General features: G+C 37.7%; 1 protein-coding gene across 4 annotated transcripts; it reads right to left on the bottom strand.

Moving 5' to 3' along the window:
• Window positions 1-2,025: 2,025 nt before the first annotated feature.
• tnnt2a (troponin T type 2a (cardiac)) lies at window positions 2,026-15,271 on the bottom strand. Of its 4 annotated transcripts, none has more exons than XM_047361050.1 (16): window positions 15,172-15,271; window positions 15,027-15,083; window positions 14,818-14,828; window positions 14,359-14,373; window positions 12,699-12,743; window positions 10,498-10,554; window positions 7,260-7,289; window positions 6,969-6,993; window positions 4,639-4,702; window positions 4,375-4,491; window positions 4,213-4,290; window positions 4,016-4,126; window positions 3,832-3,941; window positions 3,631-3,721; window positions 3,514-3,554; window positions 2,026-2,295 (listed from the first exon to the last, which is right to left on the bottom strand). In XM_047361050.1, the coding sequence occupies exons 2-16, from the start codon at window positions 15,059-15,061 to the stop codon at window positions 2,262-2,264; spliced, it is 864 nt and encodes a 287-aa protein (XP_047217006.1). In that variant the 5' UTR covers window positions 15,062-15,083; window positions 15,172-15,271; the 3' UTR covers window positions 2,026-2,261. The 4 variants fall into 4 exon arrangements, with proteins under 4 accessions (XP_047217006.1, XP_047217024.1, XP_047217015.1 ...); XM_047361068.1 differs by having other exon boundaries at window positions 14,359-14,370; XM_047361059.1 differs by having other exon boundaries at window positions 14,359-14,377; window positions 14,822-14,828.
• Between the last annotated feature and the right edge of the window lie 224 nt (window positions 15,272-15,495).

Below are 15,495 nucleotides of genomic sequence, written 5' to 3'. Positions count from 1 at the left end.
TTGTTTTGGGTGCCTGATTGTTTTAATTTTAGTTTCAGATACTTCAGGGCAAGTAAAAAACAAATGCTGTAATTTTGCAACCGTCAACTGACACACAAAATATATTTTAATGCTGTTGATACATTGGAAAGTTGTTGGAGGACAAACTTTCTTGTATAAGGATTTTCCCGCCCAGATTATGGATATGAGAATGATTCATTCTCAACTGTGTGTGTTGGAGGGGGGTGGAATAACGGGTGGATGTCTGGGCGTTAGTCCAAGATGCATCAGTGCTGCTCATGTTCGAGCCTGTCTTACAGCAAGAAAATTGTCTATTCCTGACTTTGCTTTCAGCTTCTACACCCCCAGTTTCAATGAAGTTGGAACATTGCATTAAGAGAAAAAAAAAATGAATACACAATGATTTGCAAATCCTGTTCAACTTATATGTAGTTGAATATACAACAAAGACAAGATATATGTTCAAACTAATAGTTTTTTGTTTTTTTTGCAAATATTCAATCATTTTGAATTTAATGCTTGCAACACTTTCCAAAAAACCTAGGACAAAGGCATGTTGACCGCTGTGTTACACATTTCCTTTTAACAACGCTCACACACATAAAGCATGTGAAAACAGAGGACACTAATTGTTTAAGCTTCTTCTAAGAATTATTTCCCATTCTTGCTTGATGAACAGTTTCAGTTGCTCTATAATCTGGAGTCTTCGTTGTCATATTTTGCGCTTCATAATGCTTTACACATTTTCATTGGGAGACAGGTCTGGACTGTAGGTCGGCCAGTCTAATACCTGCACTCTTACTACAAAGCCACGCTGTTTTAACAGTTGCAGAATGTGGCTTGGCTTTGACTTGTTGAAATAAACAGGGACGTCCCTGGAAAAAGATGTTGCTTGGATGGCGGCATGTGTTGCTTCATAAACTATGTACCTTTCAACATTAATGGTGACCCACAGATGAGCAAGTCACCAATGCCATGGGCACTAATACACGCCCATACCATCACAGATGCTGGCTTTTGAACTGTGCGCTGATAACAATCCGGATAGTCCTTTTCCTCTTTGGCCTAGCAGACAAAACAGCCATGATTTCCAAAAACAATTTGAAATATGGACTCATCAGTCCACAGCACACCTTTCCACTTTGTATCAGTCCATCTCAGATGAGTGCGGGCACAGAGAAGCTGGTGGCCTTTTTGGGTGTTGTTGATAAATGGCTTTTGCTTTGCAAAGTAGAGTTTTAACTCGCATTTGTAGAAGTAGCGATGAACTGTGTCAACTGACAATGGTTTTCTGAAGTGTTCCTGAGCCCACGTAGAAATATCTGTTAAAGAATGATGTCAGTTTTTAATGTAGGGCCTCCTGAGAGATTAAAGGTCACAAACATTTAATGTTGGTTTTTCCCCTGGCTGCTTGCGTGCAGAGATTTCTTCAGATTTATTTTGTCTGATGATGACATTGTGGACTGTAGATGATGAAATCCCTAAATTCCTTGCAATTTTAGGTTGAGGCACGTTCTTGAACTCTTGGGACTATTTTCTCATACAGTTGTTCACAAAGTTGTGAACCTCGCCACATCCTTGCTAATGACCGACTGAGCCTTTCACGGATGCTCCTTTTATACCCAATCATGACACTCACCGAAAAAGGTGTGTTATGATTAACCTGTTCATCCACTGAATGTTTCAAGCAGGTGTTATTTGAGCATTCCTTAACTTTCCCAGTCTTTTGTTGCCCCTGTCCCAGGTTTTTTTGAGAGCTGTTGCCAGCATCAAATTCACAATGAGTAAATACTTGCAAAAAGAAATTTGTTTGAACAATAATTATGTTATTTTTGTAGTGTATTCAACTGCATATAGGTTGAACAGGATTTGCAAATCATTGTATTCTGTTTTTATTTCGGTTATGCACAACATAATTTGAAAATGTACAATCTTGAGTCACTTGAATCTTTAAGCAGTTATTTTGGCGCTGCTTAATGAAAACGTGCAATTGCAGTTGTCTTGGAAAAAAAAGCCCAAAGCCGGTGAAGAAAATAAGGTTTTATTTACACCTAAACATTATTCACTGATCCAAAGATGGTAATGGGAGAAAAATTATTCAGTCGGAGCAGGAAAAACTGGATATATATATATTTATTTTATAAAATAAAATACACGGGAAAGGATTGTATTGAGGAGAGAGGAGTAACTTGGGTGTGACGAGAAAGCCAGGTTTTGGTTTGAATGGACAAATGTGATGCTCACTCAGGATAGCAGTTCATCTATTTCCTAAGGCCTCTCTTGGTTCTCTTGGATCTGTGAAAACCAAATAACAGCTCGTAAGGTTAAAGATTGATGCTGAGCTTGTCTACACAGAGCATTGAAGACTAACAAGAAAAGTCATGCTTGACAAACTAAAGAGCTCCTTTAGTGTTTGCTGCTATTTTGCCATGCTACATCCACAAATTTTATTTTACATTATTGGTATTTTATGTTACAAATACACAACACAATGTAGGACATAATTGTGACGTGGAAGGAAAACAATAAATTTTTACATTTTTTACAGATAAAAACCTTAAAAATGTGTTTATTCAGTCCCCCTAGGTTAATACTTTGTAGGACCAATATGATGTGTGGTGTGGCCACTAGTAGCATTTTGTGTGAACGCCAAAGAGTTTAGGTCTCATCTGACCAGAAAACCATCGTCCTCATGTTAGCTGTGTCCCCACAGATACATTAGCTTGTTGCAAACTTCAAACAGGATTTCTTATGGCTTTCCTTCTTGTCATTCTTCCATAAAAGCCAGATTTGTGGAGTGCATGACCAATTGTTGTTGTGTGGACAGATTATTCCAACTGAGCTGGGCATCTCAGCAGCTCCTCCCGAGTTACATAGGGCTTCTGCTTCTTCAGTTTAATGCTCTCCTTGATCTTTCAGTTAGGGTGGATGATCTTGATTGTTTTGCTGTTGTGCCGGTCTGTTTCCATTTTCGGATAATGGATTGAACGGTACTCTGTAAAATTTTCAGTTGTGGTTCCTGACCTGTCAGGTGTGCCCTGTGATCTTCATGATGTCATTTCTTTATTAGTGTTCTCTAACAAACCTTAAGCCTTCATAAAACATCAGTTTTTATAATGAGATTAAATTAGACAAAGGGGACTCTTATTGGGTGGCTTCTGGAAGCAACTGGATTATAATTTTTTTTTGTAGTATTAGAGTTAAGAGAGCTGAACACAAATTCACAGCACACTTCTTCGGGTAAATTTTGGCATTTTTCCTCCACTTTACAATTATGCTACTTTGTGTTGGTCAATCATATACATTCCCAGTAAAATACATTGAAGTTTGTGGTTGCAAAACCAGAAAATGTGAAAAGTTTTAAGGGGCCAAGCTGCTTTTGCAACACACTATCTGCAGCAATTGTGTCAGGTGACTTTCCATTCACCCAGCTAATGGAGGCTTGACATGAGGTCAGTGTGTCTATCTAATACATCTATTTGGCATTTGTTTAAAAGAGTAATAAATTCTCACGTTTTCTGATGGTCGCTCACACGGTTTCTCAGCACCTTAATCTGGAAGAAAGCAAACATTCAAATGTTACTGTGTTTCGTTTCATTTAGAACGTTGCACGCTGATGCACACATGCACCTCATATTTCTGCCTGGTAAACTGGTACTGCAGATCAAACTTCTCCGCCTCCAACTGGTACATCCACTCCCACAGCTCCTTAGCTTTCTCCCTGCGAGGTATGGTTGCATGTTTGTATTTTTAGTACTCTTAGGAATTGTTTTATTACTTTGTCACGCAGAACAAATGTTGAGTGACACGACAAAGTATTTCTCCACCTACTTGAGTCCTTCCTGACTCAAGTTGTCAATGTCCAAAGATTTGCGTCTTTCACTTAGAATTTTCTTTTTCTTCTCTCTCTCGGTCTGCCTCTTACCGCTCCGCTTCTCATTCTGTGAAAATGAAACACTTTATGGCTCTGTTGAGATTTGATAATAAAAATCTTAGAAAACCTATATTTAGTCACCAGCTTTTGCATGTAGCCTCCAAAATGGAGACTGGTCAGGGTTTTCTTCTTCTTTGCATCATCTTCTGCCCTTTTCTTTGCCTCTTCCTCTTCCTTGCGAGCTCTCTCTTCCTGGAAAACAAAAACATGGGAAATGAGCAGCAGTGAAACATTAGCACATGTAAAAAGCTTTATAAGCAACAGAAACACATCGCTACCTCAAGTCGCTTTTGACGTTCTTTGTCTCGTTCACTGCGGATCCTTTGCTGCTCTGCACGTTCAAAGCGACGTTTCTCCTGAAACAGATTATATTGTCTTGCCATTATTGTTGCATGATTGAATTCGTTCAGCTTCTACCTGACTGTAAATAAGACACGCACAATTCTTTCTTTGAGATTAATGAGCTCATCTTCTTCCTTCTTTCTGCTTTCAAAGTGAACCTCAATCAAAGTCTGAAGCTCCATCAGGTCTTTTTCCATCCTCTTACGGTGTATGTCCTGCAGAAACACAGTCAGAAGGACCAAAAATGCAGTGCTTTGTTCAATGCATCAAAAACCAAATATGCTTTTTTTTTCTAAAATAAAAGAAAAAGTTGAAAGCAATGTTTTCAAACAATTAGCAGAATCCAGGTGTGTGTTACTCACATCAAAATCCACCCTCTCTCCATCTGGGATCTTAGGAGGGATGAGGTTGGGCATCATAAAAGGCCTAAAAAAGACAAACTGTGTGATCCCTATGGGTGCATCTCAATTAATTGTAATACTAAAAGTTATTTTTTTCTGTTGAATTAGATGATTATGTCTTACAGCTAACAAAAAAACAAAACAAAAATCTGTTTCTCAGAAAATATGAATAAAATCTATGGTTAATAAAGAATGATTTTTAATTCAGCAATGTCTGGCTACTGAAAAGTATGACCATGTACTATGCAGTATACTGTACTATAATACCTTGTCAGGGCTACCTTTGCATACATTTCTGCATCAGTGCAGTGTGGCATGCAGGCAGTCAGCCTGTGGCTCTGCTGAGGTGTAATGGCTGCTTTGATAGTGCCCTTCAGCTTGTCTGCATTGTTTGGTCTGGTGTCTCCCATCTTCACAATATTTCATTCTCTATATAGTTTAGGTGAGGTCAGTTTACTGGCCACTCCATTGCAGTGATGCTATGGTAATTATAGCCAGTATTGGTACATTTGTCAGTTTGGGCATGTACCAAGTCCTGCTGGAACATTGTATCAGTATCTTCATAAAACTTGTTGGAAGAAGGAAGAATGAAGTGGTCAAACATTTCTTGATAGACATCTGTGCTGTACTTTGGACTTGAAAGAGCACAGCGGACCAGCACCAGCAGATGAGATGGCTCTCCAAATGATCACTGACTTTGGAAACTACACACTGGACGTCTAGCGGCTTGGATGTTGTGACTCCCCACTCTGGGACCTTTCTAAAATAAATGCAAAATATACTTTTGTCTGAAAAGAGGACTTTGGACGACTGAGCAGCAATCCAGTCTCTTTTCTCCTTTGCCCAGGTAGGATGCCTCTGATGTCTCTAAGTGGTTCTGGATCGGTTTAGCACAAGGAATGTGACAGTGGTAGCCGATCTCGTGAATATGTCTGTTTGTGGTGGTTCTAGAAGCACTAACAACAGCTGCAGTTCACTCATTGTAAATGAGGTATCCCTGTTGCTTGTGCACTATTTTCTGCCACACCTTTTTCCTTTCATTCAATATCCAAAATATGTGCAGATATAGCACTAATACAGCCAGCTTCTTCATTGAGTGCATTTAATGTAACAGTACATGGACACATTTCACTTGTTTAACATTTCTGCTTCAAAAATAAATTTTAATTGGTCTTGTAAGGCATTCTAATATTCTGAGGCACTGAATTTGAGGTTTTCATTATCTGTAAGGCATAGTCAGAATTAAAAGAAATAAATGCTTTCAATCTGTCATGCTCTGTCAAATGTATGCATATATGAACTGAATTACTGAAATAAATAGTTTTTAACTGTTTCTAATTTATTTTCCAATATTCCAACATTTTGAAAAAAAAAACCACTGTCAAAAACCAGGGATAAATAATAAAATACACAACATTAGCTTTGTAAAAAAAAAAATCATATTTGTTTATTTTACATATATTTTTCCTATTATCTAATAAGGGCAGACATGTTTGAACACTAAACTGAAATATATCATTCTCTGCTTTAACTTGGGGGTATTTCCGCACATACTGGAAGATTAGGTTTAAAGGTTTAAAGGTAAAGGTTCATCTCTCAGGGCATGTGCAATGACAGTGGTGGATTCCAAGTCAGAGATTTTCTATTAAAAGGTGTTAAATTCACAACATTGTGTCAAAACATCTGTCAGTGCAAATGAAAATAAAGCCATTAAGGAAACTTCAAAATCAGATGTAACCAATAACCAGATTAGCCAATGGACCTTTTTAAAGAGAATAAGGACACACTACGGAACTCCCAGAAGAAAACATATAATTATGCACCATAATTAAATGACTTAATCAAAACAATGACAGAAGAAATGACAGAAAATATGCAACATGATTCTGTGATGTGGTGCCTGCATTGATTATTTTCTGCTGCTTTACAGTACAAAATGGTAATGACCTAAAATGCAGTAGCAAGGCAGTGGTTTATAAATATATAGAAGAGGAATGTTCTTTGATAGCAATGTCCGTCAGTTAACCTCATTTTAATTGAGCTGCATTTTTCTTGCCGAGGACTAAAAATGCCCCCAAAAATTATTAAAACATTTTCTGGTAAAAAGATAGCAAAGTTTACAGTTAGCAAAAAGTTAAACTGATAATTTCTTAATTGTTGTGAGTATTTCAGCTACTTAAAGTGGCCTTTGTGCATTCATTACTATAGATGTGAACAAAAGCTAAGTTGTTGCTTTCATTGATATCACTGTAAAAGAAAAACATGTGTGCTAATCCATGAATGTTACTTACTTGAATTTTGGTTTGGCCTCCTCCTCTACGCAGTTGGGAAACAAACAAATAGAAGAGATTACAGGGATGAGCTAAACTAGACCACACACACACAGACAGAAACTGACACACTAATTTGCTGAGAATGTACCAAAACATGCCAGGAAACCTAACCAAGTCTCAACAAAGAAGTCTTTTTGGAGAATTTAATTTAGCAGGAAATTCATTCTGGCAAGACTAAAAGAAAGTCTGAATAGATCTGAACAACAACACATAGAAAAGATGCAATGTGTGCCAACATTCATTTGTTACCTTCTCCCTCCTCCACCTCTTCTTCTTCACCTGAAACCAAAATAAAACAGCTTCTGAGACATTGAGGCAGCAAAAGTCAGAAAAGCAAAAACTGTTCCAGCAGTCAGAAATGTTTTGGAATAACTGAGGATTAAAGTAAAGGTCTAGAAAATAACAGAGAAACGGGACACTGATAAACTCAAGTACTGAGTTATTTTCTGTGCTGACAGAAGTGAAGGTTTCCATCATGAGTCACATTCCGTAAATACGCTTTGTTGAGGTCTGGATGTTTGTTTAGAGTGACATGTCTTGATAAATGCTGGCATCTTGTAAAGAAAGGACTGTGACCTCTGAAAGGACAACCTGTCAAATTAAAATGTCACACTTCAAATTGTCTATGCTTGTTTATTTTAAAGGAATGAAGGAGGTTTTTGAGTGGTCATGGTTTTTTGTTTTTACAACTTGAATAATATTTTGAGGAAAAAGCCGTACTTGTTTATTAATTTAATATCCACTGGCCACATCAGGGTTGGCCGTGTATTTAAAAACAGTGACAACATTAATTTGAATACTGTCAATAAAAAATGCTGAAGTTTAAAGGCGTTATATCTGTTTTTGTGCATGAAGAGTTTACTTCCTGACAGCCTCTACTGCTTCCCTTCCTGCTGTGTGATGGTTTTATGTTCTCCACAGTCACACAACAGTGAGTGTAATTCACGGTCCCTCTGCCATGATGAAGCCACAGTTTGCTTGCTCCATGTACCAAGCCAAGGCTATGTTGTGTTTAGTATCCAGACACATAAAGACTTAAAGGCGTCAGTATTGACAGACATTTTGTAAATTATTTAACCCAAATCAATGAAAACAGAAGATGTGACTCATGCGAACTTAAAGCGGTAGCTGCCAAATACTGAAGAGAAGAGGGAAGCAGCACCAACTAAAATCATGAGGCAGCTTCCCACGCTAGCCACAATGCATCCTGGGTCTTTCTGTTGTATTGGCAGAGGTGCAAGCAATAGTAAACAGAACATGTAAGCATTCATGTGAAAGAAAGTAGGTTGCAGTATGAGATAAAGTGTTGACATTTGTTACACTATAACAAAGATTGGAGTGGTGTTACTTTGCAGCAAGATAGTCCTGGGATTAAAACCTGGCTAGGGGTTTCTACATGAGGTTTGCATGTTCACCCTGTGCACATGTGGGTTCTCTCCAAGCACACTGGCCTCCTTCCATAACCCAAAAAACATAAACGTCCCTTTAAATTGGCCTTGGGTCTGACTGTGTGCATGCATTATTGTTTGTCCAGTGCATCTCTGTGATGGACTGGGGACCTGTCTAGAAGAAGCCCCCTTTCTTATACCAATTCTTCTGCTTGAATGTTAGCAGCATGCTGTGTTCTCGGCTCTGACCTGATTAGGGAAATATGCTGGTGTGCTGATTTTTAACAAAAACAACCTGTAGATGTCATGTGTTGATCCTGTATTCCCAATGTAACCCTAAGAGCTTTTTGTTTGAGTCATTATCTCTTTATCTTTGACTTGGGTCATTTTGTTCAGTGAAAAAACAATAGGGGATAGTTTCATTTTAATTTTAGATAGGACTGTAATGTTACAAGTCAGTTAGCAAACTTTAATATGCCTTAAATCAGATGAAGAAATGATTTAACATCACAAGCCTATCTACACAGTCGGTAATACAGTATAGCCTGGTCGTAAACTGTATTTAACAACATTATTGTGGGCTGCACTGTATATTGCTGCAGCATATTTTCCAAGTAAAAGTTTATTCACGGTCTCTTTAAGCCCCTAGCTAACGAAAGACACAATCTTCTCTCACTTTGTTTGAGTTCCCAGGCTAAAGTACCTTCTAGAAAGACGCACTTAGAACAGTTTTTTACCCGGCAACAAGACCTTCTTTCAGGCAGTCCAAAGAGTTGCTTCTTTGAAAGAGTGTACATGCCGTGGTTTAAATGTCATAACACTGCAGACATATTTCTACCAAGCTTGCTAACATATGTGTCGAACCCTTTGGGAGTTTCTATCTATCTATCTATCTATCTATCTATCTATCTATCTATCTATCTATCTATCTATCTATCTATCTATCTATCTATCTATCTATCTATCTATCTATCTATCTATCTATCTATCTATCTATCTATCTATCTATCTATCTATCTATCTATCTATCTATCTATCTATCTATCTATCTATCTATCTATCTATCTATCTATCTATCTATCTATCTATCTATCTATCTATCTATCTATCTATCTATCTATCTATCTATCTATCTATCTATCTATCTATCTATCTATCTATCTATCTATCTATCTATCTATCTATCTATCTATCTATCTATCTATCTATCTATCTATCTATCTATCTATCTATCTATCTATCTATCTATCTATCTATCTATCTATCTATCTATCTATCTATCTATCTATCTATCTATCTATCTATCTATCTATCTATCTATCTATCTATCTATCTATCTATCTATCTATCTATCTATCTATCTATCTATCTATCTATCTATCTAACTATCCCCCCCCCCATTGGTCTTCATGATGCTTTGTAATGGTCCATCCCTAAGACCCAGTAAAATAGATTATAGTTTATTTTTGTAACATCACAACATGTAATAAAATTCAATGATTATGAATACTTCTGCAAGGCACTGTAAGCTAATTTTTCAGTTTTGACATTACATTCACATTTTCCTAGCTTGTTAAAAGGTTACTCTCTCCAGCTGTTGTGAATGTGACACATCAGGTGAATACATGCAGATGTCTCACAGGGAGTTTTCTTAGTTTTCAGGTGCTGATTAGGCATAAAGATGAGACAGATTTTCATAAACGTGCCTCCCTTTTCACAGAATGACAAACCTGAGCGATAGATAAATGCCAAACGAGGTTGTCTGACTAACGTTCAAGAGCCTTAGGGCTGGGAGGGATTGGAGGCAATGACTCTACAGTCACTGTGTCTGGTTTGGTTCGGTTAACAAAATGGAAGTCACATGGACATGTTAATGTCCATGTGACTTCTCAGGACCTGCAGACTGCTGCATACCAAGATAAGAACTAAGACATCAGATCATCTTCTAGCCTGCGGTGACTATTGGTTGTGAAGACAATTAATACTCATCATCATTTAGATGTCAAACTAAAGACAAATACAACACATAGATGCTCTGCTGCTTGATTTTCAATCACGAGATCCCTCATGAGCAGACAACAACAATTTTACTTACTCACCCTGCTCATCATTGGCCTCCACTTCAACAGCAGGTTGATCTTCTTTCTGCACAGCCTCTGTTGGCACACAGAGAAAGTTGCAATGACATGCCAGTGAGAAACTTTCACCGTAGGAGGTGTGATACTGAGTCTTCACTTCATTTGAACTATCACTTTTTATTATATCAGAAGTTCATGGTGAACAAGGCATGATGAAAAAACATCAGAACAGATCTCAAATTTAGCTTTTTTGGCTGATGCACCTCATTTGCATTTTGTGAATCTATTCCTTTTCTGTGTTGAGTAAGTCTAACTGACAGAGAGCAAAGAAAAACAAAAATGTTTGAAAAAAAAAAAAAAAAACCTTTCCAAATCTGTAAAGCTGGCAAAGTATGACCTGTAGTTTTTTGCTTGTATTTTGGACATGTGTGTATAGTTGAAAGTCAGACTTCAAAACAAATCAGGCAAGATAACAGAAGGAGAATTGTGAACTGCCTAATTGGTTCATCCATTCCAGGCCACGTTCAAACAATTATACCAAGCATAAACACCATGAAAATGTTCAACCATCGTACTGCTGAGAAAGGAGATGGGTTCTGTGTGTCAGAGATGAACTTGTTTTGGTGTGAATTGTGTGTATTGAGTGAAGAACAAAAAGCAGAGACACCTTGTTAAGATGGTGGCTGAAGCAGGTAAGATGGTGTTATTATCCACAGTGAAACAGGTCTTGTACTGAGATGGCCTGATTGGCCTGTTAGGCATAACCTTGCTTACTATTACTTATAGATGAGCTTTTACACACGCACCATAATGATAAAGTATGAATGCTAATGTTTTCACTTTTCTTTGGATCGGATAATAATCCTCACTGACCTACAGTTTGACATAAAGTTTAGTGCATTGGGTTTGATTGTGGAGCCACACTTAGATTCAGGGTTGGACACCTGCTATTGCAGATAGACACCAGAATGGTGATACATAGTCTACTGATAAACACTGAGGGAGTCTACATCCCTTGCATGGAATACCAGACATAAAAACCATGTGTGACCTTCTTTCGGGGCTGTTTCGTCACTTCAATCACCAAGCAGGTTGAGGACGGGAGCCATCAGCGCTGATTTCTGTAACCATTCCTCTGCCTTATTTAGAAGAAAAGTGTTGAGAGTATAGAACAGTTTGAGAGTCATTCCTTTTAAGAGAAAGTGCTTGTAGACAGTGGAGACACCTCTGGGGAAAAAGGATTCGGGGGAAATCAGAGGCGTCTTAATGCCAACAGGGTGCGGTAGCTCGGACATGCCACTCAGAGATGAAGAACCCATAACTCTAAAACCAACATTAAAAAACAGCATATAGTTTGCAAATGCACTTAGGAATAAAGAACATTATATTTTGTGAAGCTTGCAAGCCTGGAAAAATTTCTGTGAACTATGAAATATGAGGGGCAGCACATTGTTGTTTGGGTATTTCTGCAGGACGGACTGGTGCATTTTACAACATAGATGCATCATGAGGTAAAAACAACATGTGGAAATGTTGAAGCAACATCTCAAGATATCGGCCAGGAGCTGTAGCCAGGAGGTAAATCTGCCTTCCTACGGAACAATGATCCTAAGCATACAATTACAAAGTGACTGAAGGTCAACAAAGTTATTGTTTTGGAGTGGCCACCACAAAGCCCTGAATCTCACAGGTTTGGTCTGGTTTCATCTAAGACAGTGAGGAAAAAATGGTCCTATCCATTTTTTTTATGGTGTAATATCTTGTTTCAGCAGTGATTGTTATGACACTCTGAGTGGATCATTACTTAAATAAATAGGAAGGAATTGAGATACATGTCAGATTATGGCAGTATAATATTATATTTTCATTTCCTTATAATTTTTTTTTTTTTCCTTCTCTCATTCCCTAAATTAAACACTTGAGTATTAGCACCTAGAATAATTTTTTGAATCTTAATTTCTTTAAAAATGTGAATCTGTTTTTCTTTAATCTTAACCATAGATTTTGTCTAGTTTTTAATAATAACCAATTTAATTTATAAAGCATTTTTAATTAAGAAAATCTCAAAGTTCTACAAGATAAAAAAGTAAGAATCATTACCATAAACATATTCTTATTCTAGAGGGAATAAAACCAACTTCTGGTTTTTGTTTAACCTTGACCGGTCCTTTCAATAGCTGCTTTTTATCGATAAAGTTTGTCACTGCATGCTGAAGTTGTACCTTCCTCAGCCTCTTCTTCCTCCTGCCCTTCTACTTCTTGCTCCTCTGCAGAGGAAAGCACAAGGCTGGTTATTATGACCATTCACCCATTCATATCTACAGAACTGTGTGAAAATCCTATGTCATCCCCCATGTCTGTGTATGCTCACCGAAGAAAAAAGTTATATCAATGTGACAATCTGAAAAAGCCTGGATATAAATGCCAATTTGGAGCACAACTCACTCATACCATTGCTGTGTTCTCCCCTGAGGCAAATTCTCCCAGTTTTGTAACTCTCCATTGAGGTGAAGTAAATGAGCACTGGGTTGAAATTTCTGTTTTAGGTGATTCCATGCAAGTGTGACCTGGTTGGCCACAGAAGGACGTCAGTAAGACGCAGGCAGCCCACCTGTTGTGTACCAGGGGGAGCACAAACTCACAGTGCTCGCTTGGCAAACTCTGTCAATGACTGTTGAACTCTTTTGCAGCTGCATAATAACTCACTTACTCCACTCTTGATACTGCAACTGAAGCACCTGGGTGCACTTTTTAAACGTGTCAGCTCCTGCACATCTAACATAATTCATAACATCTAACATCAGAGGTCTGGATTTGTACCAATTCTATCTTTTGTCAGTAAGTATGTTTTCCTTCCAAGGAACCAGACCTTCTTGTAATCTATTTAGAGGGCCCTAATCAACAATATTCATTCAGATTTAAAGTCCAGTACACTTGACTGTTTTATTGTATTAAAAGCCTCACAACTCTATGAATCAAAAATAAATAAACTCCAAAAACTCAAGAGATGAACTCTTGTTACCCATGAGAAAACTTAGCAAAGAATTGATTTTGAATTGAAACTTTTGACACTTTGTTAACAGTTTATTCCCATTTCTTTGACTCAGTCTAAGAATACGAAAGATAACATGGCTTGACTGACATGGGTGATTTTAAATGCTATAGATCACCAAAAAACAAATCTGTTTTATATAAATGTATAAAAATAAAATGTAAAATATTATTCTCAATAATTAAAGGAAAACATTCATTAGCATTAGATCTTGTTGCATGTTTCCACTTATTTTTGATGATCTATCTTTGGTTTTGAGCAATAAGTCTTTGAGGTTGGAAGACCTCTTTACCATCACCCTAATCTGTAGCTATGTCCACAGATTGTCTATCAAAATAAAGTGGGGACTCTGGCTGGGTCACTCTTCTAGGCAGAAGAATCATCTTTGTAAAATTAAAAGGTTACTTAAACCTACATCTGCCAGAGGTCTAAAAACATTTGTCCCCAAAAGCAAGAGCTGAAAAATGTCTAATGACATTACTTTCTAACTCCTGCATTCTCCTACCTTTCTACTGTCATCATTATTAAGCACTAAATAAACCACAAAAACAGATCTGCTTGAAGCTTGGAGATGTATTCAACAACATCACTGTAAAATAGAGAAGGATAAGAAGTGTATAACATAAAGAAATTAGGGCTTAGTCATAAACCTTTGCACTTTCATGTATGTAATGTAAAACAAAAACACAACAACTCTTAGGCGGAACAATGATTTTCTTTCTACCTGGTGACCTAGTAAAATTTTTGAACCCTTTAGAAACAAACAAAAATCATTCATCATGAACCCTGAGCATCATATGTCAATTTCATGACTTAAACGCAGGAAATACCTTCAATGGCCTCTTCTTCCCATTTACCAAGTCGAGACAAAGAAGGCATTTATGTAAGCAGATAAAGATAAATACAGAGTATTGTGGTTATACAGAGTGCAACTACTGTACTTGGAATAATGCCACTGATACTATCTAGACTTGTGACACAAAAAGAAAAAGATAATCAATGTGAAACATAAAAAGACTTGTCATTATAAAATCAAGCACAGCAGTGAGATTAAAGCTACAGTTTGTGGTGCATAGACAAAGCAGGTATACCTGTAGGCCTGAAAGACATATCTTTAAAGTTAAAAAATAACAGTAAGTGTGATGAACTAATACAGTGGCATCAGGTTGACAAATTAGACAAGCAGGATTAGTCTAACAAAACATTGCTTTGTACAATGTGGGGTTTCTATTTAGACAGGAGATGAGATCTTCCTAGAATATCGTGCATCATGATTTATGGGTTCTTACCTTCGACTTCCCTGTGAAAAAAACACACAAAGTTTACATTTTACTAAAGGCGGGACACTCCTACATCACTTTAGAAACCTTTAGCTATGAAGAAAATAAAAAAACAAACCCTCTGTTAGTAATGTCGAGTTGTGTGGGTGCAGCCAGGAGACATTCAGTTTTGTTAAGAGAGAACGACAGACACAACAAAAGAACAGGTTTCAACCTACTCGTACTCCTCCATCACTTCCTCATTGTCCGACATGGTTGGGCACGCTCAGTTGACTCTAAACGTCAAAATGCAGACCCAGTTAATTCACCTGTAGGTCACAAGGCCAGAAAAGACCTTTCACTCGTGTAATTGTGCAGTCTTACCTGAGGAGGCAGTGAGTTGGACAAGAAAGAAAGCTCAAGGTGCAGCTCCTAACCTTTACTGACTGGTGAGTGCTGCTGAGGGTGAAACAGGGGACTATAATGAGGGGAAGAGGTTTTAGGACCCCCTTGTTGTGTTATTAATAACTTCACAGATAGCATGTACTCTCCCCTTAACACCAAAAAAGGCCACTGTGAGCACGACCGTAGGGTCTACGTGCCAAAATGAACCAGATAAAGCCATAGTTGTTCACAGTCCCTGACACACACACACACACACACACACACACACACACACACACACACACACACACACACACGAGTTTA

This window comes from Girardinichthys multiradiatus, chromosome 1 (genome assembly GCF_021462225.1).
Source record: "Girardinichthys multiradiatus isolate DD_20200921_A chromosome 1, DD_fGirMul_XY1, whole genome shotgun sequence".
NCBI classification, from domain to species: Eukaryota; Metazoa; Chordata; class Actinopteri; order Cyprinodontiformes; family Goodeidae; genus Girardinichthys; species Girardinichthys multiradiatus.
The sequence above is the reverse complement of the archived record's forward strand: the minus strand, read 5'-3'. Positions and strand labels throughout refer to the sequence as shown.

What these genes read in the sequence shown, in the direction of transcription:
- tnnt2a (XM_047361050.1), bottom strand. Translation starts at nt 15,061, where the DNA reads ATGTCGGACAATGAGGAAGTGATGGAGGAGTACGA. An exon ending in GGAGGCCAATGATGAGCAGG is followed by an intron (nt 7,290 to 10,497) that starts GTGAGTAAGTAA and finishes TTTTGGTTTCAG; the next exon opens with GTGAAGAAGAAGAGGTGGAG. An exon ending in GAGAGAGGGTGGATTTTGAT is followed by an intron (nt 4,492 to 4,638) that starts GTGAGTAACACA and finishes GTGTTTCTGCAG; the next exon opens with GACATACACCGTAAGAGGAT.